General features: G+C 45.0%; 1 protein-coding gene across 2 annotated transcripts in view; it reads right to left on the bottom strand.

Moving 5' to 3' along the window:
• Nucleotides 1-4,569: 4,569 nt before the first annotated feature.
• The window catches only part of crhr1 (corticotropin releasing hormone receptor 1), a 37,686-nt gene continuing 26,882 nt past the window's right edge, over nt 4,570-15,373 (bottom strand). For both annotated transcript variants that reach the window (XM_084924870.1, XM_084924871.1), the window contains 8 exons: nt 9,923-10,043; nt 9,689-9,842; nt 9,540-9,600; nt 9,373-9,445; nt 8,859-8,944; nt 8,396-8,534; nt 8,005-8,046; nt 4,570-7,904 (listed from right to left, as the gene is read on the bottom strand). In XM_084924870.1, coding sequence (XP_084780996.1) covers nt 7,764-7,904; nt 8,005-8,046; nt 8,396-8,534; nt 8,859-8,944; nt 9,373-9,445; nt 9,540-9,600; nt 9,689-9,842; nt 9,923-10,043 — 817 coding nt within the window. In that variant the 3' untranslated portion in view covers nt 4,570-7,763. The remainder of the gene's footprint in view (nt 7,905-8,004; nt 8,047-8,395; nt 8,535-8,858; nt 8,945-9,372; nt 9,446-9,539; nt 9,601-9,688; nt 9,843-9,922; nt 10,044-15,373) is intronic.

Raw genomic sequence — 15,373 nt, forward strand, 5'->3', positions numbered from 1 at the left:
TCAAAAATTACATCAAAATGTTTTAGTACAACTTTGGTCAGCTACAAAGCCACTTGGTGGATTGTTGGAGCTTATGGCTGCCATAGTCAGGAGCCTCGCAGAGTAACACGTACCGTGCTTCAACGTAATATTACCATATTGTGTGCGTATAAGGACCCCAAAATAGCTCCTGTTAAGAGACATGCTTACAAAGTGGATTTCAAACTCTATCAGTCACTCAGTAGAACATGTGAAACGAGCAGCTGCGAGAGAATTCAACATTAATGAATCAATGGTCCAGAAGTGCAGGAAGCAAGAAGAATGAGATGAGTAAAGTTCGACTTATCTGACTGTTTGGTTTTGCTTAATGCGCCTTTTAATCTGGTGCGCCTTATGGTCTGAAAAACAGGATAGCTTATCTTTCTTGTAGAAATGTGCTCCAAATAAAGAACTTTGTGTTGACAAAACTGTAACGTAAAGACTGAACACCTGTCACAGGTGTTGCAGCGGTTGCTCTGCAGCCCTCAGGTGCAGTAGAGCTGCATGTAGTAGGTGGTGTTTCCTGTCTGTAATGTCCTGAAACTTTGAGCCACACCTGAGGTACAGGTATGCGTTTCTCATTCTCTGCATGCGAGAAGCAGAAGGTGAAGAACAGCGAATGACTGTTGTAGCGCCATGGTTCCTGTATTTTCTTCAGCTTCAGTTTCTCACCTGTGGGGGACAAGAAGATGCACCTGATGCTCTGAAGGCGCACCGTTAAAATCAGTGCAGGAGGAAACTAACAAATCTTAGGCTCTCGCTGTGTCCATCAGCTCAGCATAGCTGTGTGACTCAGCACAGGTGAGCTGTGTTATCCGCTGCTGTTTGTAGGTTTTGGAAACTTTCCGAGGAGCATCAGAAACAGCAGACTTAAAAAAGACGAATGCAATAAAGAACAATGTTCAGGGTTCTTTATTGTCACTCACCATGAAGAAACGCAACACAACGAGAAGAAGTTATAACAAGTTAAATAAGTAATGACCTGATTAAAATCAAATAAATAGAAAAGTAAAAATAAATAAATACATTTAATCTTCAGAAGCGTGGGAGTCCAGCACAGTTCAGCCATCCATCCATAAATTATAATGTATAGTGGCATATACTTTTAGTTTTAATAATCTAAACATGTTCAGGTATAAGTTTAAACATAATGGTGTTCCAGCTCCTCTTAGCAGATAAGAAGTTAGCAGGTCCACCACAAGGGGGCGCTCTAGTGTACTGAAGTGAAGCATGGCTTTGTACGATCAGCCTATAAAACCATTAAAGCTTCAATGTAATCCAATTCATCATGACATGGTGTTTTTGTTTATATGTGATTAACATTTGGATACTTTTGTAACACAGGGAGTAGGCCCGACCCAGTCCACCTGCCCCTCCTGCCCTCCCCTAACGGCTTCATCGGGTCAGGTAAATAAAGCACTGGAGGCAGCAGGACAGGCTAGCAGCACTCACTGTAACCAGTAGGAAGTGTTTTGAGAGAGAGTGGTGCTGCCCACCTTTAAAACCACATACCAGACCCCTGCAGTGCAACATTATCCTGCTTCATAACCTCGCTCCTCCATATTTATCTGATCTTCATATGTACTCGCCCCCTCGTACGCTCCGCTCTTCTTCAGCTTCCCTTCTGTCTGTTCCACGTGCTCGCCTGGCTACCATACGACTCAGAGCCTTTAGTTGTTCTGCCCGAGACTTTGGATGCACTTCCAGCAGATCTTCAGACCACCAACTCTCTCACCACTTTTAAATCACGTCTTAAAACCATCTGTTCAGAATTGCATTCCCTTCATCATGACTCAGTCTTAGTCCATTTTTACCTTGTTTAGCTTTTATACTTCCATACTTATTCTTAGATTTGTTTACCTTATGTTTTTATTTTGTAGCACTAATGTAAGGAAACCTTCAAGGTCTTTAAAGGTGCCTATAAATAAAATATTATTATTATTATTATTATTATTATTATTATTATTATTATCCTCTGATCACAACTCGTAACTCAGGCTGAGGGACAGTTCTCTGCACAGCACTGCCAGAGCAAACCTGGGGAGGGCCTCAAACAGGCCAAGGAGGCCGACAGGAAGAGGATAGAGGGTTTTCTCAACCCCGCCAAGCCCTCACCAACTACAAAGGCCAGAGCCCCCAACCCCAACAGCAGCCTCAAACTCAAAGAGGAGCTCAATTCCCCCAAACTTGATTTTGTTCATCTGCACATCTTCAGTGAGAGAACTATTTCGATCTTCATCCAGGTGACTTCTTCAGTCTCAGCTGACTGCAGGTTTCCCCAAACTTATAAACATTACATTTGCATTGGATCAAATGCAAATGGAGTCACTTGGATGAGTGGTCAAAGGAGCTTGCAAAGAAAAGCGTCTGGACTTCTTTAAGTTACTTGAAGACGTTTCACCTCTCATCCGAGAAGCTTCTTCAGTTCTAAGGTCAAATGGTGGAGAGTCCCAGATATAAACCTAGTGGGAGTATCCCCCCACAGAGGGACAAAAGGACCCCCTGATGATCCTCTAATCGCCTGAGCCAAGGTGTGAAACTGGGTGTGGGTCCCAATCAGCCAGAGTTTCGGGTGTGTTCATTGTGAAACCTGGCCCCACCTTATCATGCGAATTCCTGAGGTCAGATGGCCCAGGATGTGAGTGGGCGTTAAGGCGTCTGGGAAGGGATCTCAAAACTGGATTATAGATGGCAGAGAGTTGGTGTCGTTGAACTGAAGAAGCTTCTCGGATGAGAGGTGAAACGTCTTCAAGTAACTTAAAGAAGTCCAGACGCTTTTCTTTGCAAGCTCCTTTGACTACGATGACCTGGATGACTGAGAACCTTCACAGACATATTGCCGTACATATCTGGGACTCTCCACCATTTGACCTTAGAACTGAAGAAGCTTCTCGGATGAGAGGTGAAACGTCTTCAAGTAACTTAAAGAAGTCCAGACGCTTTTCTTTGCAAGCTCCTTTGACTACGATGACCTGGATGACTGAGAACCTTCACAGACACTTGGATGAGTGACGAAATGTTTCTCCCACTGAAAACGTCCAGATCGACAGAATCAACTTTTGGGGATTTACTTACCTGGATGATTGGGCATGCATCAAGAAGCTCAATTCCTTTTTTGCTTAGTTTGAGACCACACCCTAGACCACTCCCCCCCCCATGCTCCCCCCCCGCCTCACTCTCCCTGCAAGAGCATGAGGTCAGGAGGTCACTGAGAGCAGTGAACCCCAGGAGAGCTGCCGGTCCCGACAGTGTCCCAGCAGCTGCGGTCAAAGCCTGCACGGGCCAACTGGCAGGGATCCTCACCAGGCTGTTCAGCCTCTCCCTGACTCGTGCCACCGTTCTCACATGTGTATGTATTATTGTATTGAATTCTATTCTATTCTAAAGTTTGCAGATGACACTGCAGTGATAGGATGCATCGCGCACAGGCAGCAGCACTTTTCATTATGTGTAATAACAGGATACTAAGGTCATTGGCTTATCTGGCTGAGATCCAGTTCATGTTTCTTCTTCTGCAGCTTTCTGGGCATCTCCTTATTTGGATATGACCCTTCCTATGGCGATGCTCCCATTACCATGACAACCATCTCTGGTCCTCCAGCCAGGCCTGTAGAGTTAAAGAAGAGCTGTGGAGTGCATTCCAGCAGTACCTGATTTATGCCCGAGGCCACATTCCTGTGAGGAGGTGACAAGGAAACGTCTGTTTTATCAGAGTGAATCCAAAACTCTTCTACAATACACTGTGTGCAGTAAAAGACAAATATGTGATTCTAATTGTGAGATATTAGTCTTAAAAATAAAAACAAATCCCAACAGTGTCTACATCAGTGAGGACCTCAGTGGGACATTTAACCCCACAGAACTGGTTAGGAGGGCTCAGCAGTGGCTGTGATTCCTGAGGATGATGAGTTTCATATGTAGAAACTTCTACAGCTGCAGCAGCTGAGAGCATCCTGACCTTCTGCATCGTGATACGGCAACACCAATCCTATGGACTGCAAATGCCTGGAAAGTGGTGAAGGCTGCCAAAAAGATCGTTAGGAGTCCAGTCTCCTCTCTGCAGAACATCTACCAGCACAGGATAGTCCACAGGATAGCTGCGATGACCTGGATGACACACCTGTCACCTGGCAACGTCTAATCAGAACTCTAAATTTATTTAATGAAAGCGGAGAGACGAGCCAGGGCTTTACTTGAAGAATGCAACGCTCCCTAATGCTGATATTATATTGATTTTCAGTCACCTGACTGCATAGACGATCTACCACCTCAACCACAGTATGTGAGGCTTCTGTACCGTATGTGTGAGGCAGCACAGCGGCCCCTCAGGGGACCGTGCTCTCCCTCCCCTTCATCATTGTTGTCAGTAACAGACTTACTAGTGCTTTAATCCAGCGGTCCCGAAACTTTTTGGCTCCACAGACCGGTTTGATGTCAGACAATATTTTCACGGACCGGCCTTTAAGGTGTGGCGGATAAATACAACAAAATAAAACAATACGACCGAGACAAAAACTGAGGGATTTTGTAAATATAATAATAAACGCAAAATCACTGTGTAATTGTGTAACTTTATTAGCATCCTCCTGAAATGCACCAACAGCATTGAGAGTAACATCCTCCTCTCTGCCCCTTAATGCTCTCTGGTCACTATGGTAACGTGTAAATATTTCTTTCAAAATAAGACGCACAACTACAACACAGGAAAAGGCCCAGGGAAACCGAGTTAACGATAAAAACCCTGAAAACCATAAATTTCAACCCGAGTCTCAGCTCTCACGGCCCGGTACCAAATGACGGACCAGTACCGGTCAGTGGCCCGGTGGTTGGGGACCACTGCTTTAATGGAATTGTTATATTTTTAATTCATGCCCAGTTAGAGTGTCCCAAGCAGCCATCTGGCACCAAATGCACTTTGTTGTTGAGAAACGCCATAAATCTGTTAATCTCGCACATTTCATTTTGTGAACACTGTAAAACGAGATGCGGATTGAAGCAGCAGAAATGAGTTTTCTCCAAAAGGTGGATGGGCTCTCCCTTAGGGTTAGGGTGAGGACTTCAGTCATTCAGGAGGGGAACTCCTCCACATCGAAAGGAGATGGCTAACGCTGTCGCCTCCTGGGTAAGGTGTTTCAGCCAGGCATGTCCTAGGGTGAGGAGGCCCGGGATATGCTGGAGAGATCAGATTGATCGGCTGGCCAGGGAATGTCTCTGTTTTCCTGGAGGACGAGGTGAAAGGGGGAGGGGCTTTCCTGCTGCTGCCCCCAAACCCGACTTCAGACAAGCAGAAGAAAATGGCTGCATGATTTTTGTTACTGTAGATTTGAAATTTTACTTAAGTGGTTGTCATGAATTTTCAAACAGCATGAATCATTAATAATGCACGGCAGAGTGCAACACACTTTTCAGGCGCATTATTCGTTTTATAGATTTTGTCATACTTTAGTAATTGGCGTTGCGGCAGCAGCACACAACAGCCACTCCAGGCTAAATGGTGTTTTTGTGCTTTCTATTGCTTTTTCATCCTGACGTTGAGTCGCCAAAACCACTGTGCGAAGAACTGGAAGCACAGCAAAGGCGCAGGCTAAGAGCCAATCCAAGCCAGCCGGCTCTCCCGTCCACTCGCCGTGGTGGCTTGTGTGTCAACTTGAGTGTGTCACGTATTTTTACCTGGCCAGGGATTGCAGGTGGAAATGATTGTATAAACGGCCTCTTTTCCATTTGTTCATGAAGGAAATAAGCAGAGATCAGTTTGCTGATCTGTCCATGTTTCTGATTGGTCACATGGTGTAAACTCCGCCCCTTTCACAGCAAGTTAAGCTTGGGTTAATTTATTAAACTGCACGCACAAACACACACACACACACGTGCACACACACACACACACAAACACGCGCACACACACGTGCACACACACGCACACACACGTACACACACGTGCACACACACGCACACACACGTGCACACACAAACACACACACACGTACACACACACGCGTGCACACACAAACACACGCACGCACACACACGTACACAAACGTGCACACACACACACACACACACATACATGCGCGCACACACACACAAACACGCGTGCACACACAAACACACGCACACACACAAACACATGCACACACACGTACACAAACGTGCACGCACACACACACACACGCGCACACACACGTGCACACACACACACTCCTGGATCTGCTGCTGTGTGTCTTCAGCAGTGTCTCTGTGGCGGAGCACTCACACCAAACATCAAGCAGACGTTCTTGTGGCTATAAAGACTCCATCTGATGCAAAATAAAACCTGCTGATAATCCAGCTTTACTTTCCTGCCACTGGTGGAAATGGTACAAATCCTTAATCCACTTGCCCGAAGATTTAATCTGAATAAATGTTCACCAGAGGAAGTAGAGCAGGAAGCTGACGTCCAGGCAGTAAACAGTGAGCACCGGGTCAGGGTTATCAGACAGTCTAAGTTAGGGTTAGGTTTCTCACCACACACCTCTGAATCTGTGATGATCAGTGTGCGTGTGTGTGAAGAGCAGAAAGCTGGTGATCAGTAATACACACAGTAATAGCTGATAAATAAAACACTGATCAATAAATCAATAAACCGATTATAAAATGCAGTCTGGCTGCTCAGTAGGGATGGGTAGCGTCATTTACCTGGCAGGAAACACGGCGGCTCAAACGCTCAAAAGTTTGGTTCTACTTTACGAGAACGGATGACAACAGGGCAACTTGCAATACTTGCAAAGTAGATATTTCATTTAAGGGAGGAAACACTACGAATATGCAAAAGCATTTGCTCACAAAACACACGATAACCTTAAATGAATGTCGTGTTTTTAATTCCGCTCCGGACTCGTGAATCTCAACCCAGCAGCAGCGGTAACGTTTGCACGTCCTCTCCCGTTAATGCGGCAGGTAAATAATCAACTAACAGTGCATATTATGTTAGCGCGATCTGCCTTATTACAAAACCTGCTATTACTGTGCATTTAGGTGACCATGATGAGAGAGACAGAGTCTGGCTCAGATGCTGGCAGTTCTCGCTGCAGTCTACCTGTAGCGTCTCCTTTCAGGCCAGGATAGACGAATGTCACCGAGCAGTGACTGAGTTTGTGGTCAAAGGCTTGCAGCCATTTACCACAGCAGATGATTTTCAGTAAGTGAATGTGTTTAATTGTAGGCAGGGACATTACTGGATATTCTTGTGTAATGGCTACAGAATAATTTATGTTATACTTTGTTATTGCTACAGAAGAATATTTATTTTATTATTTTACATTTACAATTCTTTTTCCTGGGGACCCTGTGACACCCCATTGAAGAGCCGTAGGCTGGATCTCTTAAGATCTCACTGTTGGGTTTGTAAGGCCATGTTACTCCTAAATTTCTGTCTTGTTCAAAGAGAAGATATAAAACAAAGTTCTAAGCTAATCGACCTTAGTGTTCTCCTTTTTTAAAAAGAATCGATAAAGAATCGAATCGTTAAACAGAATCGAAAATGGAATCGGAATCGTGAAAATCTTATCAATACCCATCCCTACTGCTCAGTGCAACATATGAAGCAGCTGATTGGTTGAGTCCAGTGACAAGGAGTCTAGTGAGGGTGAAGAGAGGCGGGGCCACACAGAGCCCCCCTCTAACTGTCTGGTCCTCATGCATCGTAAGAGCTCAGATTGGCCAACGGGAATCACATCTCAGACCGCCATTGGGTGAGTTCAGGTCTGTCAGAGGTTTGAGGACTGTTTGATGCTGTGGAAGGACACTCTGCTCGGTGAGGTGGGCAGCGACGTGGCACGTATGACACGGCTCCGGATGGAGTGACGGTCCTGCCAACGAATCCAACGCTTCCTGACCGCGGAGCGCACCTAGATATGTAAACAGGTAAACAGAGACATCAGAACGGTCATGTAAATACGATTCATACATGATGTGAAACCAAGAGGAATCCTGATTAACATGACAAACCTCGCTATTCAGGAAGCAGTAAAACACAGAGACGAAAAAGCCCTGCAGGGACACAGAGAGTCGACAAGTTAGCTAACAGCGACTGATGGGCGGAGGAGCTACAATAGTCCAGCCTAGAAGTGACATCATCAAAGGATGAGTCCATCAACGTTCTGGCTAATAGCTAGGCTAAAGGTTTATGATTCTTTTTAGATCAGTCTGTGTAAACTGAGCTAAGAAAGCTCGGTCAATTTAGTCTTGGACTGAGACCAGCACAGTAAACTGTATTTAGTAAGCTGAACCTGGTCTGACAGCAACAGCTCATGTATTAGTGCTCAGTGACCACACCGAGGCGCTCTGATAATCGATTAAACTGTGTTAGGCTCCCTCTGGTGTGGGTGGCAGTCTGAACCTGGAAGGACTCAAGGATGGAGTTGAAGTAGATGAAGACGATCCGAGCGACCTCGTCCTCTCCTCCGGGGTTCACAAAGAAAAGCATGTAGGTGATTCCTAACAGAGGCAGCAGCACCAGCGTCGCCTTCACAGCCTTCCTGCAGCACCAGAGCAGCACATTAACCCACACAGGCATTCTTTACCTTCAGCAAACAGGCTCATGCAGCGAGAGGGGAAAATAAGCTGGTTTATGTGAGGAGCTGCATAAACATCAGTGAAGACAGACCGTAAAGACACGGCCAGTGTGAGTGTTTGATGACCTCTAAAGAGACATGCAAAGGTGAGGCAACAGCTAACTATCACCTGTACATCACACCTGCTCTCATCTGTCTGTAAGACCAAACCAATGACTTATTTCTGATCAATCAATCACAAACCCAGCTCAGCTGTCACGCTCTTCCCTTTTACAGGTGTGTTTCTACCTGTATTGAATGGTTTCTGAGGTTGTTGATGCCCTGAGTTTGGTCATCAGGATCCGGACGATGTTGAACAGGAAGACGAAGTTAATCTGAGGAGAAGAAGACTTCCAGGTTTATACACAGCTGGACTACGAGCCAAGTTACCTGTGCAGGTGTTTCTGACACACATGTGACCTCTCAGTGTGTGTACATCTCTGAGTCTGATCAGGTTAGCAGGCTTCAGAGACCACATCACATGACAGCTTGTCAGCTGACGTGTCTTTTCACGTTAAACCAGACCATCTCACTCCTCTTCCTCTCTCGATAAATCATCCTCTCAGCTGTCTGTAACAAATCTGATATTTATAGACTTTATGGGTTTTTACTGGTTTCTACTGTCTGATGGAGGCTTCAGCACCACTTGCTGGTCAAAGGAATCTCCAAAACATCAGCATCAGTCTCTGACAGAATTTAAGATGGACTGGCTGTGTTTAAGGAGGACTGTAGTGTTTTTAAGGTGGACTGGCTGTGCTCCTACCAGCAGGACCAGGATCATGGGGCCTTGGTAAATGTAGTCTGTATAAACTCCTGCCCTCTTTCCAAACCAGCACCTGTCAATCAAAACACAGTCACATGACTCCTCACGTTCAATATTGCAACACATTATATTTAGCAGAAGAAGTCTTGTCTGGTCACATGACCTACTTCTCATTGTCGTAGTACAGCTTCCCAAAAGCCCACGCCACGATGATGGGGAATGGAATACCTGTGGACAGACAGAGAGGGAGACGGGTGAGCAGAGAGAGGGACAGGAGGACAGGTAGACAGACAGAAAGGGGGACAGATGGACTGACCCCACCCGATGCAGATGAACATCCACTTCCTGAGTTTATCGGTTGAGTAGGTGAGAACGACGGCAGTGTGGAGGTAACAGCCTTCACCAAACATCCAGAAGAAGTTGGTCACATGGAAGTAGTTATAACCTGCCGTCACCAGCCTGCACCACACCTGCAGAGGCCGGAGTCAGCGTCACGGTCATCATCAGTGTGTTTGTCAGTATGTGACTGTGCGTGTGAGTGCGTGAGCACCTGGTTTCGCTCGGTAACAGCGGGATTCATTGTTAGCTGGACGATGAACCAGGTGGCGTTCCTCAGGATGAAGGCGGAGATCAGGTTCCAGTGGATGATGTTCCTCAAACAGCGAATGCTCCTGAAACACACAGACTTGAACTGATCGCCTCCTCCTTAAACACCTCCACACTATACAGTCAGGTGAGCTTTTCAGGACTGAGCTTTCCGCAGCTTGTTCCTGCTGCGCTCGGTCGTTTAAACTGGATTTCATCATGTTCGCCTTTTTGGTCACCTTTGTGTTTGTGCATTTGTCCTGTTTGTGAGCAGCTAATCTCACAACATCAGACTTTTTCAGAGCAGCATCAGGAAACACCTTTCAGATCATTACTGCCACCTTCTGGTGGTTTTAGTACATTACATTTTAACAGGCTTCAATTTGATTTATTTAACATGACGGAATATTTAACAGCAATCACCATCCCTGCATCACCCTCTCATGTTTTAATTGGAGAGCTTTCAGTTTGTTTTAAAGCTTGTTTTCATTCGCATCATTTTGATAAATAAAGGACTATCGGCCAATAAGCACTTGCGAGTCCAGGTCAGCCTGCTTTCTCATTACTCTCAGGACTAATTTAGAGTCAAGTGTTAAATTAGCATTTCGTTCATCAGAAATCGTGACTGGCTTCAAAGAGGAGAGGAGCTGTGTGAAGTAGAGATGGACCGATCCGATATTACGTATCGGTATCGTTCTGATACTGACCCAAATTACTGGATCGGATACCGGCGAGAAATAAAAAATGTAATCCGATCCATTAAATATCAAAAAAGCACCTCACAAAACTTGCTACATGGCGTAACTCGGCTCATAACCGTAGCACGTCGCAGCAGTGTGCATCACGTGATAGAGCGGCTGTGTGTATTTGTAGCCTCGCTACCAAACCAGCATTTCATCTCCGAGGTAGTTTTCCCAGAGAGAAGTAAAGCAAGTGTGTAAGTTCATCTCTGAATGTTTGTAAAGCATTCCCACGTTAAGCTTAACAACCGATATATGGAGCGACTGCCTCTCTCTCTCTCTCTCCTGCTGCTACTTCAATCATGAAACTGATCAATGATCAGCTGATCGGCTTTTCTGTCGCGAGTCCGTCTCTCTTCTTAGTTTTTGGCCCACTTCTCACCAGAAAGAGGAAACCAGCGGCTGAACAACAGCAGCACGTTTAAGCTTGATAAGCTGTTGTTAGGATTTATTTAATATTACTTTCTACACCAGGATCTTTTTCTACGCAGCTGACGGCTGGTAACTGTGCAGGGGCGGATCTAGCAAAGTTTAGCCAGGGGGGCCGATAGGGCATGAACAGGGAAAAGGGGGCACAAAGACATACTTTTCTTTCTTATTCTCATTTAAAATGTCTAGCTTTTAATAAATAATTATCTGACTCTTACACTCAAAGTTTTAATCTGATGTAAAATGTATAGAAGTCCATTACTGTATATAGTAACTGTTAAGTCTAATATACCCTAGTAAGCTATAGTACTTTTTCCTTCAGGAAGGTACCATCTGTGCAGTCTGCAGTTCTGTTGAAGAAAGATGTTGAATCTATTTAATTATTCTTGAAAAATAATTTATTTCTGTGCATTTTTTTCACACTGCATCAAATTAAATTTGATTACATCGATTAAGCATCATGAGGTGGAGGGTGGGGGGTGGTTCCCTATTTTTTTTTGTTGGGAGTTTGCAACCCTATTAGTTAGGTTGCTTAATATTTCTGCTAAGTACTCTTTAAAATACCAGAATAGGGAGGATGGAGCAGGTTTAAGTTTATTAGATTGATCAGTGTTGCTGAACTATGAAATATTTTGGGCGCAGTGTATTTTTTACATACAGGTATAACAGAATAGCTTTAGTGTTGTTATTTATTTAAACTTGAGTATAAACTTATACAAAATGCAGCAAGATATTAAAAAACGTTTTATTGATTAAAAAACACACTATATCGGATTCATATCGGTATCGGCAGATATCCAAATTTATGATATCGGTATCGGTATCGGACATAAAAAAGTGGTATCGTGCCATCTCTAGTGTGAAGGAGGTCGTCATTGGGCTGAAGAAACAAGCATATCAGCGAGAATGCTGAGCAGTTTGTCAAGGACAACATTCAGTCAAGTGAGGAAGACTCTCCTGGAGGAAGATGCCGTGTTTCCCAGCTGTTCACCAAGTTAAGAATCACAGAGAAAATCCAGAAGCTTCAAAGCATCAATCAGGCTCAGGAACAGAAAAATCAGACTTGACAAAGTTGTAAAATAGACCAGGCAGCAAGCTCTGGAACGGTGGACCCGTGAAAACAAAGCCAACCTGGGTGATGCAGAAGAGAAGACGAAGAAGGACCTGAAGCACCAACGTGAAGTGTAGACATAGTGGAGGAAGGGCGATGGCCGAGAACAGCAAGCTTCGGCTCATTGTTCAGGTTCGCCACAGGGGGTTCAAACTGAAGTCTGAAAGACCATCAGGTAAACTGAGCTTGCCAATCAGAGGCTGAGAATGGTTCAGTTTAATAGGTCAGGCTGAAGATCGGGGTCTGAACATCAATCACATCCTGAGGGTGTCATTTCTAATGTTGAAAAACTCTCCCGTCTGCGAGGACCTGAATCATGTCAAAGCTACATGACGCTGGGAGCATACACGACGGTGCAGGTGTGCTGCACACCAAACACAGTGGAAGAAACCAGTCATTTCTAACTGTCTTATAATGTGCCTCTATCTTCCAGCCTGGCTTTTGCAGAGCTCTGTGGCAGGGCTGTGGTATCTGGCTCCGATGCAGTGGAGGGGCAGTGCCAGGGTGGCTGGCAGGACAGCTGCTGCCACTCAGTAATCAGACTATTTCAGTGATGCTGGGGCTCGAGAGAGGAGCTGAGTGTGGAGTGGAGGAGCAGCTGAAAAGCCAACTTCCGAACCTAAGGAAAAAGAAAGGACGTGTTGTGCAAATAAAACATGACAAAACTGTCACCTGAGGCTGCGTGGGGTCCATTCATTTCACAAGCTCATTCTACTGAAACTGCTCGATAGACCCTGGACTATCAAGAGTGGCCAACAAGTACATGGAAGAAGTGGAAAAGAGGGCTTTGCTATCCTACTCTGGAACAAGTCATTGGTTCAGGTATGTGGATGACACCTGGGTGAAAATCAAATCTCAGGATGTTTCACATTTCACGGATCACATTCACTCGGTGGACCGACACATCAAAGTGGCAGGTTAGCCTTCTTAGACTGTGAGATCTCCATCAGTAATGGGGGACATCTAAAAGCTGATGTGTACCGTAAACCGACACATACAGATCAGTATTTAAGGTTTGACTCTCATCATAATATAAGAAGAACTTTCTTTATCCCGAGGGAAATTTTTATGTCATACACATGCTCAATGCAGCAAGAGAGACAGAGGAACGGAGGAATAAGATATACAATATATACAATACTAGTATACAGTAATATACTGTAGGATAGTGCAAATATAATATTAAATAACTCTAATGAAGTAACAATATAACTATATCCTGAAAAATAAACAGCTTAGCTATCAGTGCAGGTGATTCTAAAAGTGGCATAGTATTGTGCCAATGAATAAAAGAGAGTAGTAGCATATGACGGGGAGATGAAACAAACGTGATGAAAAACTGTTGGGTGATATTGCACGGTCTGAATGGGAACAGAATCACTTTGTTATTAATAATCATCTACTGGAGCACAAACTGGGTGTCTGACGCTACAATGCAGAGTAGGGTTGGGCGATAGGATGAATATATCGACTATCATCAAAAGGCTGAGCCCATCAGCGATTCATTTGTTTGCCCATGAGTACGTTTGCTAATAATGATGGCGCTAATAGATCCAGTCAACAGAAAAAACAATAATAGCACTGTTTTAACAGCCCCCTCCTCAGAGAGCGCCAAACGCTTGTTGACAGAGCTGCAGAAGCTGCTGATAGTCTAGCATACTCAGCCGGATGGTGAACACGTACATGCTCATGCCAGTTAGCCGCCTTTGAGAGCTTTGCTCGCACTATACGTCTGCACAAGCGGCACACTGCTTTGGTTACATCCTTAGGTTTACCTCTTTCATCCAAAATAAGCGACTTTAGTGGAGATATTATCTGAATTTCAGGAGCGGGACCACTCCTCCTTCACGCCCCCTCTGGCCTCAGCCTATAAAAGCCTCCCTTCTTCAATACCCGCTGATCTCATTTTCATGCACCACCCTGCCCCCCCTTTTTTTCTCTCTTCTCTTCTCCTGTCCTCTCCTCTCTTCCTTTCCTCCCTTTATTTCTTGTTAGTACAGGGGGTTCTGCCCGGCCCGAGAGCCATCGCCAGTCCCCTTCAAGGCCTTCCCCAAACCGCAGCACTAATCACACTTCCTCATCCCTCATTGCTCATCGTTACCAAGGGAGTGGTCCCTGTTAGTGAATGTGAATATTCTTTTAGTGCTGTCAGCGTTAACGCGCCGTCATTATGACAAAGACGATTAACAACTAACCTATCAGGACCGGACTGAGCTACAATCCCTGAAATGTCTCTGTCAACGTATTCCAGGCAGTTTGTCCAAAGTTTGTTCATTCTGCGCTTCAGATGGGTTGAGAGCGTTACAAATTTTAATCGCGTTAATCGTGATGACCGCATTAACGCTGACAGCCCTAATTTCTTGGGGGAAATTAGTTCGTCCATGTTTGAACTTCTTCTGTGTTGTAAACATGTATGATTACATTGCTCCGCCCATCAAAAAGTCACCACATCGACAATTATTGGACTGACGATTGTCGGTTTACATATCGCCCAACCCTAACGCAGAGCGAACACCATCCCCACAGACACAGCGGCCAGGGAAGCAGAAGGACAGCACATCAAGAAGGCCCTGAGTAAATGTGGTTATCCCAGCTGGATTTTTGTCAAAGCTGGGAAGGCTCCTAAAGAAAGCTCCAGCCGATCCAGGAGAGAAGGACAACCGCTGCCTAATCGAAAACCTGTAGTGATCCCGTACGTGTCAGGAGTATCGGAACACCTGAGACACATTTTCTCTAAACACCGGGTCTCTGTGGCTTTTAAACCCCAAAACACGCTGCGCCAAAACATTAGACCACCCAAAGGATCGGGTCCCCCGACACAAACAGAGTAACATAGTGTACGCTGTTAAGTGCCAGAGGGATTGCCAGGATTTATACATCGTCGTTCGCACAGATTAATTCTGATCTTGTTTTACTTAGTAATTAATTACTGGATCACAGCTTCAGAGGTCTGTATTACTAAGCCGGGTTTTGGCTTATCCAGATAACTTCAGGGTTAACCTGGGCTTTCTGTAGGTAGTTTATTACTTACTGGGAAAAACTGCCATGGTAACATGTGCTCTGACTCCAACCTTCTCTAGACCTGCTTAGGTTCCAGATTACAGATCAATTGGTATGACATCGCCACCTATAGACC

This window comes from Perissodus microlepis, chromosome 4 (assembly GCF_051167445.1).
Source record: "Perissodus microlepis isolate ML-2025 ecotype Zambia chromosome 4, ASM5116744v1, whole genome shotgun sequence".
Classification (NCBI taxonomy): domain Eukaryota; kingdom Metazoa; phylum Chordata; class Actinopteri; order Cichliformes; family Cichlidae; genus Perissodus; species Perissodus microlepis.